This window comes from Lonchura striata, chromosome 34, assembly GCF_050655825.1.
Source record: "Lonchura striata isolate lonStrDom1 chromosome 34, ASM5065582v1, whole genome shotgun sequence".
Taxonomy (NCBI): Eukaryota; Metazoa; Chordata; class Aves; order Passeriformes; family Estrildidae; genus Lonchura; species Lonchura striata.
The window spans coordinates 4,246,269-4,265,026 of NC_140736.1; the positions used below are offsets into that span (position 1 = coordinate 4,246,269).

The 18,758-nt window shown below is 49.7% G+C and overlaps 2 protein-coding genes across 3 annotated transcripts in view; both read left to right on the forward strand.

Moving 5' to 3' along the window:
• LOC144247720 (uncharacterized) overlaps nt 1-2,100 on the forward strand; it is a 43,209-nt gene extending 41,109 nt beyond the window's left edge. The window contains 1 exon segment of the mRNA XM_085564726.1: nt 345-2,100. Within this exon segment, the coding sequence (XP_085420852.1) occupies nt 345-1,464 (1,120 nt within the window). The 3' untranslated portion in view covers nt 1,465-2,100.
• Nucleotides 1-18,758, forward strand: part of LOC144247716 (uncharacterized) — a 41,956-nt gene that overhangs the window by 286 nt on the left and 22,912 nt on the right. The window lies entirely within an intron of this gene.

Genomic DNA, 18,758 nt, shown 5'->3' on the forward strand with positions numbered 1-18,758 from the left:
GAAGGGAGCCCGGGAGCCCGAGCAGCCCCGGCAGCCCCGAATGGGGAGAGCCAAGAGGGGGGAGCTTTTGGGATGGCCGGGACTGCCGGCAGCCTGGGGAGGGCGGGCAGCGAGGAGAAGGGGGACCCCCAATCCCAGCGTGACCCCCGCAGCTGGGACAGGGGGGAGCCCCGAAGAGCCGAGGGGAGGGAGCAGGGACGGGGAGCTCCTGGGAGGCTTTTTCAGGGCTGGATCTCGGTGTGTGGGAGGTTCTTATGGAGCCCAGGTGGCCGGGGACTTCTCGAGATGGACTGGCACAGAGGGAGCTTCCAACTCATGGTGCCCATCCCTTGTTTTCCCCAAAGCAGGAGTTCCCATTCCCAGCCCCTGGGAGGCTGCGAGGAAGAGGAAGAGCCTCTCCTGGTCCTTCCTCGCCCCGAGCAGGAGCCGAGGATGGAGAGCAGGGAGGACAAATCCCCGCGGCAGAACCTGGTGGAAGAGGCCGTTTTGAGCGGCTCCACGGCGCAGGAACCCGACGGGGAGGAAAAGCCCCGGAGATCCCGCACGAGGAGGGGCTGCAAAGGCAGATCGCGGGGATCTGAGGGGGAAAGAGCCACCCTGGGCCGGGGAGGCGGCCGGAGACGGAGCCAGAGCTCGGAGCTGGGGGACCCTGAGCAGCTCCATGATGGGGAGAAGCCCCACAAGTGCTCCGAGTGTGGGAAGGGCTTCAGGTGGAGTTCAGAGCTGACGGTGCACCAGAGGATCCACACTGGGGAGAAGCCCTACGAATGCGGGGAGTGTGGGAAGAGCTTCAGATGCAGCTCCAGCCTGATCAAGCACCAGAGGATCCACACAGGGGAGAAGCCCTATGAGTGTGGGGAGTGTGGTAAGAGCTTTACCCACAGCTCCAGCCTGACCCAGCACCAGAGGACCCACACAGGGGAGAGGCCCTACGAGTGTTCTGAGTGTGGGAAAAGGTTTCAGACCAGAGCCGATCTCTTGAAGCACTATCCGGTTCACAGAGAGGAGAGGCCCTTCTGCTGCCCCGACTGCGGGAAGGGATTCAGGAGCAACTCCACCCTCATCCAGCATCGCCGCATCCACACAGGGGAGAGGCCCTACGAGTGTTCTGAGTGTGGGAAGAGGTTTAAGAGAAGAGCCGATCTCTTCCAGCACTATCTGGTTCACACAGAGGAGAGGCCCTTCTGCTGCCCCGACTGTGGGAAGGGATTCAGGGACAACTCCACCCTCATTTCCCACCGGCGCATCCACACTGGGGAGAGGCCCTACGAGTGTGGGGAGTGTGGGAAGAGCTTCACCCAGAGCTCCGGCCTGATCCAGCACCAGAGGATCCACACGGGGGAGAGGCCCTACGAGTGTCCCCAGTGTGGGAAGAGATTCTCAGTGAGCTCTAGCCTGACCCAACACCAACGGAGGCACCAGTAAGGGAAGCCCTGCGAGTGCCCCGAGTGCGAGAAGAGCTAAACTCCATCCCCCACGGGAGGAGCCACACTGGGCACAGCCCTGGTGACCCACATTCCCTGTGATCCATGGTGGGAACTGTCCTAGGGTGACATTATAATGCTGGTATCCCCAGTCGTGTGTTCTGTTTTTGTTTGATATTATGTTCCGTGCTTTCAGAACTGACTCTGAAAGTGAAGGTTTGTTTTGTCTTGTTATGAGCCAGCTCACCTCCCCTCATGGTGTGTTGTCTAGAAGAGGCTGGTGCTGCCTGGCTGGTTTTTGCTTGCTTTGCTTTGCTTGCTTGCTTCTGCTTTTGCCTTTGCTTTTGAGTTAGTTTAGCTCAGCAGTCCAATTCTTTCCCTGGACTGTTTTTTTTATCTTTCCCTTTCCTGAATGTCACTCCAAGCTGCTCCGGAGTGGCACCTGGGAAACACCGAGGAGCACCCAGAGCCTGCGCTCTGTGATCTGCAGCAGCCATCCCCAGTGCCCAGAGCAATCCCCAGCGCCCAGACCCGGCGGCCACTCCCAGGAGAGACTTTCTGGATTTGTCACCTCTCCAGAGTGCTGAAAGAGTTCTCTTGTCATCTAGTGGTGTTCATTTCTTTGGTGCTGGGGAGGGTTTTGTTTATTAAACAAACAGGTTCTTTTCCACTTCAATATGAGAAAATTCTTTCCTAACCAGGTGAGTGGGGAGAGGCCGTGGGGATTTGTTTTCGGGGCGTTCTTTGCACAGGTTTTTATCCCAAATTTGCCCTAAGTTAGGACAGGGACACACCTGGCTCCTTCTCCTTTTATGATGACCTGAATGTATTTCTCTTCTCAATCTCTCTGTGCTCCAGAAGCCAAGAGGGATGGCTCATTCACCTCAGATCCACTCACATCCCACTGAAAACAAGTGAATTTTAACCCTCAGAGTCTCAATCCCACGTGTCATGGTTTGACACTGGCACAATGCTAGTGCCTCAATGAAAATGTGATCCTTCTCTTGAATGCTGTGAAGTGGAATTTAGAACAGAGCAAACGGGCTTAAGCTTAATAATAGGAAAAAATCTTTATTAAGCTATTACTACAAAAGAAAAAAAGAAAGTAAAAATGAGAAAAAAAAAACAAACTACACAAAGATTAAATGAAAACTTTTCAAAGCATTCCTCCTCCCACCATTCAACTCTAACAAACTACAGTGAGACACAATCTGGACCTAAATCAGGTTTCTACCTTCTAGATAATCGATACTTAGCCCTTTCGAGGGAGGTAGGAGTCTCTCCTGTGCTACAGACTTCTGAAGAAAACACAGCTCCACATCCTGTGTTTCTATGTCACACATGGCACTGCCTGGAGAAAAGTTTGCCATGGTGACCCTTCTCCTTTCCATGCACAGTGCTCTCACCACCAATGCATGGATGGACAGACTGCTTTTAGGATTTTTCCTTTTAAGGATGCCCTGCCAAGAGGGGAGAAAGACAACAGTTCAGGTTTTCATTTTTTGGGACCACAGTCCCCCCTATTTTCACATTTCCCCTGGGGCCAAGGGTCTAAGAAGAGAGATCTTTCCTTTAAGGTCAGGAGGCGCTACTAGAAACCTCCTAACGTTTTCTCTGTTTACTCTACTTCCTTACTGTTCTGGTTTGAAAGTAAAACCAGTGAGAGACTCCAAGTCAGAAATACAATTTATTGGGAAAAGGGGAAAAGGACAAAAATACATGCAATAATACAAAGGGAAAGGCTACTGACAAAGTCAGAATACAACCTGGCCAGCGTGCTGGTAGCAGTCCAAATTGGAAGAGCTGCAGTCGTCCTGGGATGGCAGATGTAGTTGCTGCGTCTTCTCGGAGAACCTGTGAAAAGGCTCTCCTCTGTCTAGAAATCTCCACTTTTATCCAGGTGGGAATGCCTAGCTCCTCCCCTTGGGCAGAGCATCTCACAATGGGTTATTAGGAGTCACAAGGTGTGTCCTTAATCACCTCCTCCTCCTGCACAGTGTTATCTCTGAGTCATGTGGCCAGGCATTGATGGGGCCATTAACAGCAGATAAGGAAAACTGCCCCAAGGCAACTCCTACTCAGATGGTAATTGGAAAACGTTTTTTTTTAAAACTTGGACATTATCCACCCCTTTTCCTATTTCTATCTTCGTCATGATGAAACCTTACACATAGTTCTCACTTAAGACCAAGTTTCCCTGTGGTACACAATGGGTTTGCCCATCCTTCTGCATTACCCACCAAGTATAACCGGGTCCTTGAGCAAAAACAATCCCACGGGTGGGTTTGTCTTTGCCTGAGGTGGGATTAATCCAAACAGTCTTTCCTAAAATACCTTTCATATGGACCACAGGGACTTTATCTCCATCCACTGTCTGCAAGGGTTCAGATTGGGCAGGACCAGCTCCATTGATGGACCCTCGGGTGTTGACTATCCAGGTAGCTTTTGCCAAGTTCAGTTCCCAATTCCTGAAAGTTCCCCCACCGAGTGCCTTTAGGGTGGTCTTAAGCAGTCCATTGCATCGTTCAACTTTCCCGGCAGCTGGAGCATGATAGGGGATATGATATATCCACTCAATCCCATGTTCTCTGGCCCAGGTGTTGATGAGGCCATTCTTGAAATGTGTTCCATTATCTGACAATTCTCTCAGGGGTGCTGTGTCTCCACAAGACCTGTTTTTCTAGGCCTAAGATGGTGTTCCGGGCAGTGGCATGAGGCACAGGGTAGGTTTCCAACCATCCTGTGGTTGCTTCCACCATGGTCAGTACATAGTGCTTGCCTTGTTGGGTTTGGGGAAGCGTGATGTAGTCAATTTGCTAAGCTTCCCCATACCTGTATTTCAACCATCGCCCACCGTACCACAGAGGCTTCATCCATTTGGCCTGTTTGATTGTAGCGCAGGTCTCGCAGTCGTGCATGACCTGTGAGATGTTGTCCATAGTAAGGTCCACCCCTCGGTCTCGTGCCCATCGGTATGTTGCATCTGTCCCCGGATGACCAGAAGCGTCATGGGCCCAACGAGCTAGGAATAGTTCTCCTTTATGCTGCCAATCTAGGTCTACTTGTGATATTTTCACTTTGGCAGCTCGGTCTACCTGTTCGTTGTTGTGATGCTCCTCAGTAGCCCGACTCTTGGGTATGTGTGCATCCACGTGTCGAATCTTCACGGTCAGCTTCTCTACTCGGGAGGCAATGTCCTGCCAGATCTCGGTGGCCCAGATGGGTTTCCCTCTGCGCTGCCAGTTAGCCTTTTTCCAGTGACTTAGCCATCCCCAGAGAGCATTAGCTACCGTCCATGAGTCGGTGTAGAGATAGAGCCTCGACCACTTATTTCGCTCAGCAATATCCAAAGCCAGCTGGACTGCTTTAAGCTCTGCAAGCTGACTTGATCCACCTTGTCCCTCAGTAGCTTGTGCCACCTGTCGTGTGGGGCTCCACACTGCAGATTTCCATTTCCGGCTAGTGCCTATGATTCGGCAGGAACCATCCGTAAAAAGGGCATATTGTCTTTCAGTTTCTGGTAGCTCATTATATGTTGGGGCCTCTTCTTCAGCACGTGCCACTTGCTCCTCTTCTTCAGAAGACAATCCAAAAGTCTCCCCCTCAGGCCAGTTTGCTATAATTTCCAGAATCCCAGGGCGATTTGGATTTCCAATACGGGCGCGCTGAGTGATGAGGGCAATCCATCTACTCCATGTGGCATCAGTGGCATGATGTGTAGAAGGAACCTTTCCTTTAAACATCCACCCCAGCACTGGTAGTCAGGGTGCCAGAAGCAGCTGTGTTTCAGTGCCAATTACTTCTGAGGCAGCTTGAACTCCTTCATAGGCAGCCAAGATTTCCTTCTCTGTGGGAGTGTAGTTTGCTTCAGAGCCTTTGTAGCTCCGGCTCCAGAATCCCAGTGGTCGACCCCGAGTCTCCCCAGGCACCTTCTGCCAAAGGCTCCAGGACAAACCATGGTTCCCGGCTGCAGAGTAGAGTACGTTCTTGACCTCTGGTCCTGTCCTAACTGGGCCAAGGGCTACAGCATGAGCGATCTCCTGCTTGATCTGGGTGAAGGCTTGTTGCTGCTCATGGCCCCAGTGGAAATCATTCTTTTTTCGGGTGCCCAGGTAGAGAGGGCTCACAATCTGGCTGTACTCGGGAATGTGCATCCTCCAAAAGCCTATGGCACCTAGGAAAGCTTGTGTCTCCTTCTTGTTGGTAGGTGGAGACATAGCAGTGATCTTGTCGATTATTTCTGTCGGGATCTGACGCCGTCCATCTTGCCACTTGACTCCTAGAAACTGAATTTCTTGAGCTGGTCCCTTAACCTTGCTTCGTTTAATGGCAAAACCAGCTTTTAGTAAAATCTGGATAATTTTTTCTCCTTTTTCGAAGACTTCCCCTGCTGTGCTCCCCCACACTATGATGTCATTGATATACTGTAGAAGTTTGGAAGCCTCGTTCTTTTCCAGTGCGGCCTGGATCAGTCCATGGCAGATGGTGGGACTGTGTTTCCACCCCTGGGGCAGTCGGTTCCAGGTGTACTGCACTCCCTTCCAGATGAAGGCAAACTGAGGTCTGCATTCCGTTGCCAAAGGAATGGAGAAGAAGGCATTTGCAATATTAATGGTCACATACCACTTTGCTGCCTTGGACTCCAGCTCGTACTGAAGCTCCAACATGTCTGGCATGGCAGCGCTCAGTGGTGGTGTAACCTCATTCAGGCCGCGGTAGTCCACCGTCAGTCTCCATTCCCCACTGGACTTGCGCACTGGCCATATAGGGCTCTTGAAAGGTGAATGGGCCTTGCTGACCACCCCTTGGCTCTCCAATTTACGAATCATCTCATGGATGGAGGTCACAGAGTCTCTGCTGGTACGATATTGCCGACGGTGCACTGTTGACATGGCAATTGGTCCCTGCTGTTCTTCAACTCTCAGCAGTCCCACAGCAGAAGGGTCATCTGAGAGACCAGGCAAGGTATTCAGTTTCCGGATGTCTTCTGTCTCCACAGCAGCTATCCCAAAAGCCCAGCGATGTCCTTTTGGGTCTTTGAAATATCCATTTCTGAGATAGTCTATGCCATGGATGCATGGGGCCTCTGGGCCAGTCACGATGGGATGTTTCTGCCACCCGTTCCCAGTTAAACTCACTTCAGTCTCTAATACAGGAAGCTGCTGGGATCCTCCTGTTACCCCAGAAATAGAAATGGATTCTTCTCCTACATATCTTGATGACATCAGGGTACATTGGGCACCGGTGTCAACCAAAGCTGTATATTTTTGTGGTTCAGATGTGCCAGGCCATCGAATCCACACGGTCCAATAGATCCGATTGTCCCTGTCCTCTACCTGGCTAGAGGCAGGGCCCCTCTATTCGTGGTCATGGTACACGTTGCTCTCTTCTGGTAAATAGGTTCTTGAGGTTCCTTCAAGAGGATCAGTTCTATCATTATTCTTATATTGTCTGGAACTCTGTGTTTGAGAGACTGGAGCAGCATTGACTCTTTTTGTGTTAGGTGTTCTTTTTAGTTCACGTACTCGGGCTGCTAAGGAAGAGGTGGGTTTTCCATCCCACTTCCTTATGTCTTCTCCATGCTCCTGAAGAAAAAAACAGAGGTTTCCTCGTGGAGTGTATCCTCTCTCCTTGGCTTGGGAGCGCTGGCTCCTAATGGCAGAGATTCTTCTTGGTTCTGGTGAAATATGGTAGCCTTCTTCCTTAAGTTCCTTTTTTAGTTTCTTATGACTCTCTTCAATCAAGTCCCGGACTTGCTCAGCCAACCTTGTTTCCACGGACGAGACATGGGTACGAAATGGGGCAGTGACCGTATCCTCGTAAATTCTTAATTTATTGGCTAAGACGCCCACCCTGTCCTCACCTTCTCTCCACTGCAGTGTTGCCAGGTAACGAGAGTACATCTCTGGTCCAAGCCGTGCAAATCTCAACCACATTTGTGATGTGCACTGGACACAGTCTGGACTCTTAGGAAATATCTCGTCTTCTGCGAAAATTATCTCTAACACAGCCAATTCCCTCAGGCATCGGATACCTTGTTCCATGGTATTCCATTTTCCTTGGAGCACCTGGAGGTCTTCTTTATAAAGGTATCTGTCCCTCACACTTGCGAGCAGTCACCGCCAGAGGCTGAGAGTTTCTTGGGTTCTCCCAATCCCCTGGTCAATGACCACCTCCCGGGATAGTGATCCCAGTTGCCTGGCCTCACTTCCATCCAGAATGGTGTCATTGGCTGCAGCGTCCCAGATGCAGAGAAGCCAGGTCAGGATGGACTCATTTGTCTGGCGGGTGAATTCTCTCCGCAGGTCACGTAGCTCACCCAGGGATAGAGAGCGAGTGATGATCTCTGGTTCTGTCTCTTCCGCTGGGTGTGAGGGTCCTGCAGTGTCCTCATCAGTCACTATGCGGACTGATTTGCTCCTCGATTTCTTCTTTTGAACGGGGGCAACTACTACTGGGTCAGGCTGCTCTGCTTTGGTGATGGTTTGTGTGGAGATGCTGATGGCGCTTTCGGTTCCTTCCTCTGTGCTGGTCTGTGTAGACATAGACACTTTTGCTTTGCTTTTTGTTTTTTCCTCCATGACAGTCTGAGTAGACACGGACACTGTTGTTTTCCGTTTGGTTCCTTCTTTCTCTATGGCAGCCTGCGTTGACATGGATGCTGTTGTGGTATTCTGTACAGGCACGGACACTGCTGCTTTGCTTCTTGTTTCCTCTTCCTCAAGAAGACGCTGCACCACACTATGTAGTGTTTTGTTTCTAAGCATGTTGCAGATTGTGCAGAGAAGACAAAGAAGAACTAACAACAACATTATGCTGTCCTTGGCATCCAGAGGGAACTTAACATTTTCAAAAACTGCTGTGTCGAGCCTGAAAGGTTTGAAAGAATCAATCTTTACCCCTCCCCCCAGGGGCTGGGTGAGGTTGCCGAGGCCCCAGATGTAGCAGCCTAGATTAGGACAAGCAAACAGAATTGAGTACATATTCCAAATCATGTTCATTGCCTCAGAGGTCATAATGCAATAGACATAGTAGACCAATAAAGCAATTCTTATACCATACCCTGGTCTACACATGAGCATTACAATTGCCAAATGATTCCCCACATTCGGGAAAATATGGAGAGCTAGGTATAAGACCCAAAAAAGCATGTTAAGCATCATAGTGAATAGGTACCCTCTACAATACAAGATTGTAATTCTGACTTCTCTCAGTACTTTCTTGCCCCACATTGGGCGCCAAAAATATGTTCTGGTTTGAAAGTAAAACCAGTGAGAGACTCCAAGTCAGAAATACAATTTATTGGGAAAAGGGGAAAAGGACAAAAATACATGCAATAATACAAAGGGAAAGGCTACTGACAAAGTCAGAATACAACCTGGCCAGCGTGCTGGTAGCAGTCCAATTGGAAGAGCTGCAGTCGTCCTGGGATGGCAGATGTAGTTGCTGCGTCTTCTCGGAGAACCTGTGAAAAGGCTCTCCTCTGTCTAGAAATCTCCACTTTTATCCAGGTGGGAATGCCTAGCTCCTCCCCTTGGGCAGAGCATCTCACAATGGCTTATTAGGAGTCACAAGGTGTGTCCTTAATCACCTCCTCCTCCTGCACAGTGTTATCTCTGAGTCATGTGGCCAGGCATTGATGGGGCCATTAACAGCAGATAAGGAAAACTGCCCCAAGGTAACTCCTACTCAGATGGTAATTGGAAAACGTTTTTTTTTAAAACTTGGACATTATCCACCCCTTTTCCTATTTCTATCTTCGTCATGATGAAACCTTACACATAGTTCTCACTTAAGACCAAGTTTCCCTGTGGTACACAATGGGTTTGCCCATCCTTCTGCATTACCCACCAAGTATAACCGGGTCCTTGAGCAAAAACAATCCCACGGGTGGGTTTGTCTTTGCCTGAGGTGGGATTAATCCAAACAGTCTTTCCTAAAATACCTTTCATATGGACCACAGGGACTTTATCTCCATCCACTGTCTGCAAGGGTTCAGATTGGGCAGGACCAGCTCGATTGATGGACCCTCGGGTGTTGACTATCCAGGTAGCTTTTGCCAAGTTCAGTTCCCAATTCCTGAAAGTTCCCCCACCGAGTGCCTTTAGGGTGGTCTTAAGCAGTCCATTGCATCGTTCAACTTTCCCGGCAGCTGGAGCATGATAGGGGATATGATATATCCACTCAATCCCATGTTCTCTGGCCCAGGTGTTGATGAGGCCATTCTTGAAATGTGTTCCATTATCTGACAATTCTCTCAGGGGTGCTGTGTCTCCACAAGACCTGTTTTTCTAGGCCTAAGATGGTGTTCCGGGCAGTGGCATGAGGCACAGGGTAGGTTTCCAACCATCCTGTGGTTGCTTCCACCATGGTCAGTACATAGTGCTTGCCTTGTCGGGTTTGGGGAAGCGTGATGTAGTCAATTTGCTAAGCTTCCCCATACCTGTATTTCAACCATCGCCCACCGTACCACAGAGGCTTCATCCGTTTGGCCTGTTTGATTGTAGCGCAGGTCTCGCAGTCGTGCATGACCTGTGAGATGTTGTCCATAGTAAGGTCCACCCCTCGGTCTCGTGCCCATCGGTATGTTGCGTCTCTCCCCGGATGACCAGAAGCGTCATGGGCCCTATGAGCTAGGAATAGTTCTCCTTTATGCTGCCAATCTAGGTCTACTTGTGATATTTTCACTTTGGCAGCTCGGTCTACCTGTTCGTTGTTGTGATGCTCCTCAGTAGCCCGACTCTTGGGTATGTGTGCATCCACGTGTCGAATCTTCACGGTCAGCTTCTCTACTCGGGAGGCAATGTCCTGCCAGATCTCGGTGGCCCAGATGGGTTTCCCTCTGCGCTGCCAGTTAGCCTTTTTCCAGTGACTTAGCCATCCCCAGAGAGCATTAGCTACCGTCCATGAGTCGGTGTAGAGATAGAGCCTCGACCACTTCTTTCACTCAGCAATATCCAAAGCCAGCTGGACTGCTTTAAGCTCTGCAAGCTGACTTGATCCACCTTGTCCCTCAGTAGCTTGTGCCACCTGTCGTGTGGGGCTCCACACTGCAGATTTCCATTTCCGGCTAGTGCCTATGATTCGGCAGGAACCATCCGTAAAAAGGGCATATTGTCTTTCAGTTTCTGGTAGCTCATTATATGTTGGGGCCTCTTCTTCAGCACGTGCCACTTGCTCCTCTTCTTCAGAAGACAATCCAAAAGTCTCCCCCACAGGCCAGTTTGTTATAATTTCCAGAATCCCAGGGCGATTCGGATTTCCAATACGGGCGGGCTGAGTGATGAGGGCAATCCATCTACTCCATGTGGCATCAGTGGCATGATGTGTAGAAGGAACCTTTCCTTTAAACATCCACCCCAGCACTGGTAGTCAGGGTGCCAGAAGCAGCTGTGTTTCAGTGCCAATTACTTCTGAGGCAGCTTGAACTCCTTCATAGGCAGCCAAGATTTCCTTCTCTGTGGGAGTGTAGTTTGCTTCAGAGCCTTTGTAGCTCCGGCTCCAGAATCCCAGTGGTCGACCCCAAGTCTCCCCAGGCACCTTCTGCCAAAGGCTCCAGGACAAACCATGGTTCCCGGCTGAGAGTACGTTCTTGACCTCTGGTCCTGTCCTAACTGGGCCAAGGGCTACAGCATGAGCGATCTCCTGCTTGATCTGGGTGAAGGCTTGTTGCTGCTCATGGCCCCAGTGGAAATCATTCTTTTTTCGGGTGCCCAGGTAGAGAGGGCTCAAAATCTGGCTGTACTCGGGAATGTGCATCCTCCAAAAGCCTATGGCACCTAGGAAAGCTTGTGTCTCCTTCTTGTTGGTAGGTGGAGACATAGCAGTGATCTTGTCGATTATTTCTGTCGGGATCTGACGACGTCCATCTTGCCACTTGACTCCTAGAAACTGAATTTCTTGAGCTGGTCCCTTAACCTTGCTTCGTTTAATGGCAAAACCAGCTTTCAGTAAAATCTGGATAATTTTTTCTCCTTTTTCGAAGACTTCCCCTGCTGTGCTCCCCCACACAATGATGTCATCGATATACTGTCGATGTTCGGGAGCCTCGTTCTTTTCCAGTGCAGCCTGGATCAGTCCATGGCAGATGGTGGGGCTGTGTTTCCACCCCTGGGGCAGTCGGTTCCAGGTGTACTGCACTCCCTTCCAGGTGAAGGCAAACTGAGGTCTGCATTCCGTTGCCAAAAGAATGGAGAAGAAGGCATTTGCAATATTAATGGTCACATACCACTTTGCTGCCTTGGACTCCAGCTCATACTGAAGCTCCAACATGTCTGGCATGGCAGCGCTCAGTGGTGGTGTAACCTCATTCAGGCCGCGGTAGTCCACCGTCAGTCTCCATTCCCCACTGGACTTGCGCACTGGCCATATAGGGCTCTTGAAAGGTGAATGGGCCTTGCTGACCACCCCTTGGCTCTCCAATTTACGAATCATCTCATGGATGGGGGTCACAGAGTCTCTGCTGGTACGATATTGCCGACGGTGCACTGTTGACATGGCAATTGGTCCCTGCTGTTCTTCAACTCTCAGCAGTCCCACAGCAGAAGGGTCATCTGAGAGACCAGGCAAGGTATTCAGTTTCCGGATGTCTTCTGTCTCTACAGCAGCTATCCCAAAAGCCCAGCGATGTCCTTTTGGGTCTTTGAAATATCCATTTCTGAGATAGTCTATGCCATGGATGCATGGGGCCTCTGGGCCAGTCACGATGGGGTTCTGCCACCCGTTCCCAGTTAAACTCACTTCAGCCTCTAATACAGGAAGCTGCTGGGATCCTGCTGTTACCCCAGAAATAGAAATGGATTCTTCTCCTACATATCTTGATGGCATCAGGGTACATTGGGCACCGGTGTCAACCAAAGCTGTATATTTTTGTGGTTCAGATGTGCCAGGCCATCGAATCCACACGGTCCAATAGATCCAATTGTCCCTGTCCTCTACCTGGCTAGAGGCAGGGCCCCTCTATTCCTGGTCATGGTACACGTTGCTCTCTTCTGGTAAATAGGTTCTTGAGGTTCCTTCAAGAGGATCAGTTCTATCATTATTCTTATATTGTCTGGAACTCTGTGTTTGAGAGACTGGAGCAGCATTGACTCTTTTTGTGTTAGGTGTTCTTTTTAGTTCACGTACTCGGGCTGCTAAGGAAGAGGTGGGTTTTCCATCCCACTTCCTTATGTCTTCTCCATGCTCCTGAAGAAAAAACCAGAGGTTTCCTCGTGGAGTGTATCCTCTCTCCTTGGCTTGGGAGCGCTGGCTCCTAATGGCAGAGATTCTTCTTGTTTCTGGTGAAATATGGTAGCCTTCTTCCTTAAGTTCCTTTTTTAGTTTCTTATGACTCTCTTCAATCAAGTCCCGGACTTGCTCAGCCAACCTTGTTTCCACGGACGAGACATGGGTACGAAATGGGGCAGTGACCATAACCTCGTAAATTCTTAATTTATTGGCTAAGACGCCCACCCTGTCCTCGCCTTCTCTCCACTACAGTGTTGCCAGGTAACGAGAGTACATCTCTGGTCCAAGCCGTGCAAATCTCAACCACATTTGTGATGTGCACTGGACACAGTCTGGACTCTTAGGAAATATCTCGTCTTCTGCGAAAATTATCTCTAACACAGCCAATTCCCTCAGGCATCGGATACCTTGTTCCATGGTATTCCATTTTCCTTGGAGCACCTGGAGGTCTTCTTTATAAAGGTATCTGTCCCTCACACTTGCGAGCAGTCGCCGCCTGAGGCTGAGAGTTTCCTGGGTTCTCCCAATCCCCTGGTCAATGACCACCTCCCGGGATAGTGATCCCAGTTGCCTGGCCTCACTTGCATCCAGAATGGTGTCATTGGCTGCAGCGTCCCAGATGCGGAGAAGCCAGGTCAGGATGGACTCATTTGTCTGGCGGGTGAATTCTCTCCGCAGGTCACGTAGCTCACCCAGGGATAGAGAGCGAGTGATGATCTCTGGTTCCGTCTCTTCTGCTGGGTGCGAGGGTCCTGCAGTGTCCTCATCAGTCACTATGCGGACTGATTTGCTCCTCGATTTCTTCTTTTGAACGGGGGCAACTACTACTGGGTCAGGCTGCTCTGGTTTGGTGATGGTTTGTGTGGAGATGCTGATGGTGCTTTCGGTTCCTTCCTCCTCTGTGCTGGTCTGTGTAGACATAGACACTTTTGCTTTGTTTTTTGTTTTTTCCTCCATGACAGTCTGAGTAGACACGGACACTGTTGTTTTCCGTTTGGTTCCTTCTTTCTCTATGGCAGCCTGCGTTGACATGGATGCTGTTGTGGTATTCTGTACAGGCACGGACACTGCTGCTTTCCTTCTTGTTTCCTCTTCCTCAAGAAGACGCTGCACCACACTATGTAGTGTTTTGTAGTGTTTTGTTTCTAAGCATGTTGCAGATTGTGCAGAGAAGACAAAGAAGAACTAACAACAACATTATGCTGTCCTTGGCATCCAGAGGGAACTTAACATTTTCAAAAACTGCTGTGTCGAGCCTGAAAGGTTTGAAAGAATCAATCTTTACCCCTCCCCCCAGGGGCTGGGTGAGGTTGCCGAGGCCCCAGATGTAGCAGCCTAGATTAGGACAAGCAAACAGAATTGAGTACATATTCCAAATCATGTTCATTGCCTCAGAGGTCATAATGCAATAGACATAGTAGACCAATAAAGCAATTCTTATACCATACCCTGGTCTACACATGAGCATTACAATTGCCAAATGATTCCCCACATTCGGGAAAATATAGAGAACTAGGTATAAGACCCAAAAAAGCATGTTAAGCATCATAGTTAATAGGTACCCTCTACAATACAAGATTGTAATTCTGACTTCTCTCAGTACTTTCTTGCCCCACATTGGGCGCCAAAAATATGTTCTGGTTTGAAAGTAAAACCAGTGAGAGACTCCAAGTCAGAAATACAATTTATTGGGAAAAGGGGAAAAGGACAAAAATACATGCAATAATACAAAGGGAAAGGCTACTGACAAAGTCAGAATACAACCTGGCCAGCGTGCTGGTAGCAGTCCAATTGGAAGAGCTGCAGTCGTCTTGGGATGGCAGATGTAGTTGCTGCGTCTTCTCGGAGAACCTGTGAAGAGGCTCTCCTCTGTCTAGAAATCTCCACTTTTATCCAGGTGGGAATGCCTAGCTCCTCCCCTTGGGCAGAGCATCTCACAATGGGTTATTAGGAGTCACAAGGTGTGTCCTTAATCACCTCCTCCTCCTGCACAGTGTTATCTCTGAGTCATGTGGCCAGGCATTGATGGGGCCATTAACAGCAGATAAGGAAAACTGCCCCAAGGCAACTCCTACTCAGATGGTAATTGGAAAACGTTTTTTTTTTAATCTTGGACATGTACTTACTAGCATCTTTTCAAAACACAGTCTCTCTTGGAGGAGAAGATTGGTTCAAGTTGTGGCTAACACGGAAAAGTCTAGCTAAAAGCTACTCTTTGTCCCCCTCCCATCTAGAATTCTTCTTTTTAACACCCCAGGGTCTAAGGTGTCCCTCTTCCTCTCTTTTAAACTGAAGAGGGGAGGGAAAAATTTATAAAGCTTTCATTTTTTTAAGGAAGGGTTAAAAGTCTGAACTCCCTAGAGATGGCTCGATATCCAAACTCTGGCAACTGCCACGCATTAAGCACTTTACAGCTCCCCCCACCCCTCCTTCTTTGCGGTGGAATTGCTGACAGAATTGCCGCTGTCTTTTTCTCTTTCTCTCTCGGGAGAGAAACTCTGGGGGGGGGGAATGGAGACATCCCAGATTTATTCCACCCTTCCATCTGCAGGGGCCAGCCCGGTTCCAGTCCTTCCACCACCTTTAGGATTACCTTCCTCAGGCCATGGACCTTCCCTTCCCACACCCAGCTCCTCGCTGGGCGTGGGAGAGCCCGCACTGCGCGCTGACCAGACCAAAGAGAGTGAGGTCCCCTGGGAATTCTGCTTTTAATCCCTCTGTGTTCTCAGAGGCGTGTCCACCTTCAATTGGTCAATATCCAAATTGACCTCCTCCTTCCGGAAAAAATTCTTTTTCCGTGTCAAACCACGGCACCGCCTCAAATTGCTTGTTCCCATCTCAAAAAAAACCTCAATCCCACACCAAATTCACTTGATTCCAGAGCTGCCAGGGTGGGATGGGTTTGGGAGGAGATTGGGAAAAGTGGGATCCCAGTTTGAAGCGCTGGGATGGGGATTTTGTGGGGCTGGGTGGCTGGGATGTATTTGATAGCAAATAAATCTTTCACATTAACAGATTTCTTTGCCGTTCATTCCCAGTCCGTGGCAGTTCTGCTTGCAGAGCGCCGCCTCACAGAGCGTCCCCTCCCAGTTCCGCCTTTGGCCGGAGCTCGGCCCTTTCCCCTCCTGGTCCTGCCCTTTCCTCGCCCCTTTCCCCTCCCGGTCCCGCCCTTTCCTCGCCCCTTTCCCCTCCCGGTCCCGCCCTTTCCTCGCCCCTTTCCTCTCCCGGTCCCGCCCTTCGGGAGCGGGGATTGTTTGGGGCACTGTGGTGTCAGTCCAAAGCCAGTACAGCCCCATTCCATCCCAGTATGGTTCCAGGATGATCCCGGTACGGTGCCAGTACAGTCCCAGTCGCTCCCAGTAGGATCCCAGTAGGATTCCGGCAGAGCCCAGTCCCTCCCAGCGCTGCCGGGGAGGAGGAGGGGGAGGGATCTGAAATGTAAACTTTAAGGTATTTAGAGGAGCTAAGATTACAGTTATAAATAAGCCTTACTAGAGTTATTTAAAAGAATAATAATAAATGAGTCGGCCTTGATTAAGTAAGGAGTCAGTAGGTTACTAATAATTGATTGCTTGACCGTACAATGTTTAATTTGCCGCATTTATAATGAAGAGTATAGAAACTATCAAATAGCTTTTAGGAACATAAGACAATTGTGGGCCTCCTCTGCTCTCATACCAATAGAAGACAAGGAATGTGGAGTTCTGTCTTGGTTTGACAAGACAGGAATCTGCAAAGGAGGGCTAAAGCCTCCTGTGCAATGGAGAAGGTAAACCCCCTCCCTCCGAATTACTAGGAGTTTTAAATCAAAATTCCCCCGGTTAGAGTTTCCCTCCTTGAGTTGACGGACCCGTGCTGCCAGGACAGAAGTGGGTTTCCCATCCCACCTCCCCATGTCTTCCCCATGGTCACGCAGGAAGAACCACAGATTAGCCCTTGGGGTGTACCCTCTCTCTCTAGCTGGGGATTGTTGGGCGCTGATTCTGGGGCCTGTGACTCTCACGGGTGCTGTATTAACCTTCCTCATCTCCTCCCTCATCTCCTCTTTAAACTCCTTAATCACGGCTGAGATATGAGCCTGCATTGGGCCATTAATCATACTCTCATAATTCCTAAGTTTGTTGGCAACAGAACCTATTGTCTCCCGGTGGGCGTCAGCATTGATTGTTGCAATGAAGGTGGTGTATTGAGATGGCCCAAGATTTGCCAGACTCCACAGCATTTGTCCCGTACACCTGACCTTGTCGGGGTCATTATTGTGTCGTCCATCCCTCCCAAAGAGTACCTCCAATACTGCCACTTCCCTCAGCTGTTGGATCCCTTCCTCGAGGGTCTTCCAGCGCATTCTATGATGGTGCTCTTGCATTCTCTCTCTGTGGACAAACCTCTCCCTGACACTCATTAAGAGCCGCTCCCAGAGAGAAAGGGATCCTGGTTCCCTTACAAAAACCTGATTTATACCCGAGTCCTGGGTCAAGGGTCCCAAGTTCCTTGCCTCACCACCGTCCAGCTGCACACCTGTACCCATAAGATCCCAAACCCGGAGTAGCCAGGTAGCATAAGCCTCACGCCCTCGTCGCACAATGTCTTTATGCAGATTACGAAGACTTTCGTACGTCAGGGACTCGGTGATGATAGCAATCTCTGGCTCGCCTGTGGGTTGTCAGGTTCCTCCATTCCTGTCCCTATCTGCAGGGTGCTCTGCTTTCACCTTAGACTTCCTTGTTTCTACCGGGGCAACTGCTGCTGACCGTGATTTCCTTTGTGGTTCAGCTGGAACCTGGACAGTTGTAACATCTGTGGGTTCCACAGCTGTACTATTAGACTGTCCCTCCTCAAGGCAAAGGGCCGGTTTCTCGCCAGCTGGGGAAATGCACTCCTTCAGCATCTCTCGTATCTCCTTAACCAGAACCCTCACCCAATCTGGGCGGTTCATTTCTGAGGTCGGCTGTGGGGCAGGGTCAGGCTCTGGAGCAGCAGCATCTCGAGTCTGTGGTGTAGGTGTGAGGGTAGTTATCCAGGTTAATCTTCCCTTATCTCTGAATGCTAAATATAACAGGACTATCAGCAACACCACCCATTGTATGGTATCATTAGCACTTAGAAAGGATCTTAACCCTTTGAGAACTGGTGGAGCAGACCCAAAAAGATGGTTAAAAGGTTGGGAGAAAGTTTGCCCAGGTGCTATTTCCTCGTAGTAGGTACCGTTATTAAAGTAACCCCAAAAACATACAGTTAACGTGTGATAGCTATGAATCCATGTACCTGCCTTCCAGAGGAAATTAAAGATCCATTAATTCCTCACCCAATTAACCCAGAAGCCAAACTTGATAACAGACACCGTAGCCTTAGTTATAGGACCCATTTTTAGATAAGGGTCTGCAAATGGGAAAAGTATAGCTATGATCACATGCCACCCAAACCAAGGTAAACTAGACCACATGGTGATGCTGAAGATGTTTTTACACACAACAAAAAACCAAATTACTTAAGAACTGTTAATCCTTTTTCCCTCTCAATGCCCTCGAGCCTCACGTTGGGCGCCAATATCTGTCTTGGTTTGACAAGACAGGAGTCTGTGAAAGAGGGCAAAGCCTCCTGTGCAATGGAGAAGGTAAACCCCCCTCCCTCTGAATTACCAGGATCTTTAAATTAAAAGGCTCTCAGGCAAAGATATGGGAATGGGAGTAACAATTCTTTACTAGGAGAAAACTAGACAACAATTTAAAAAGGCAAATGCAATCGGTACAAACAAAACCAGTGAAAAAGTCCAGAACCTGAGAATTTGGGGTGCCAGTAGCAGTCCTGCTGGGACGATTGCTCCCCTTGCAGTGACTGATGAACTGCAGCTGCAGTGGTGATCTTTAGAAGGGTATAGTTTTCCTCTGAAGATCTGGTGGCAGTGGGGCTGGTCTTCCTCTGCGCCGGGGTTGCCTCCGAGCTCCGCCGCCGCCGCCTCCCCGGCTGTTTCGCTGCGAGATCCCGCGAAGAAGAGAGAGAGAGCTGCTTCTCTCGGAGTCCCGCCCAGAGAGCTGCCTCATCTCCCCAAAAAGCTACCCCTTTAAACAATAATAGAGTGCTTGGCTTCCCCCTCTGGGTGGGACC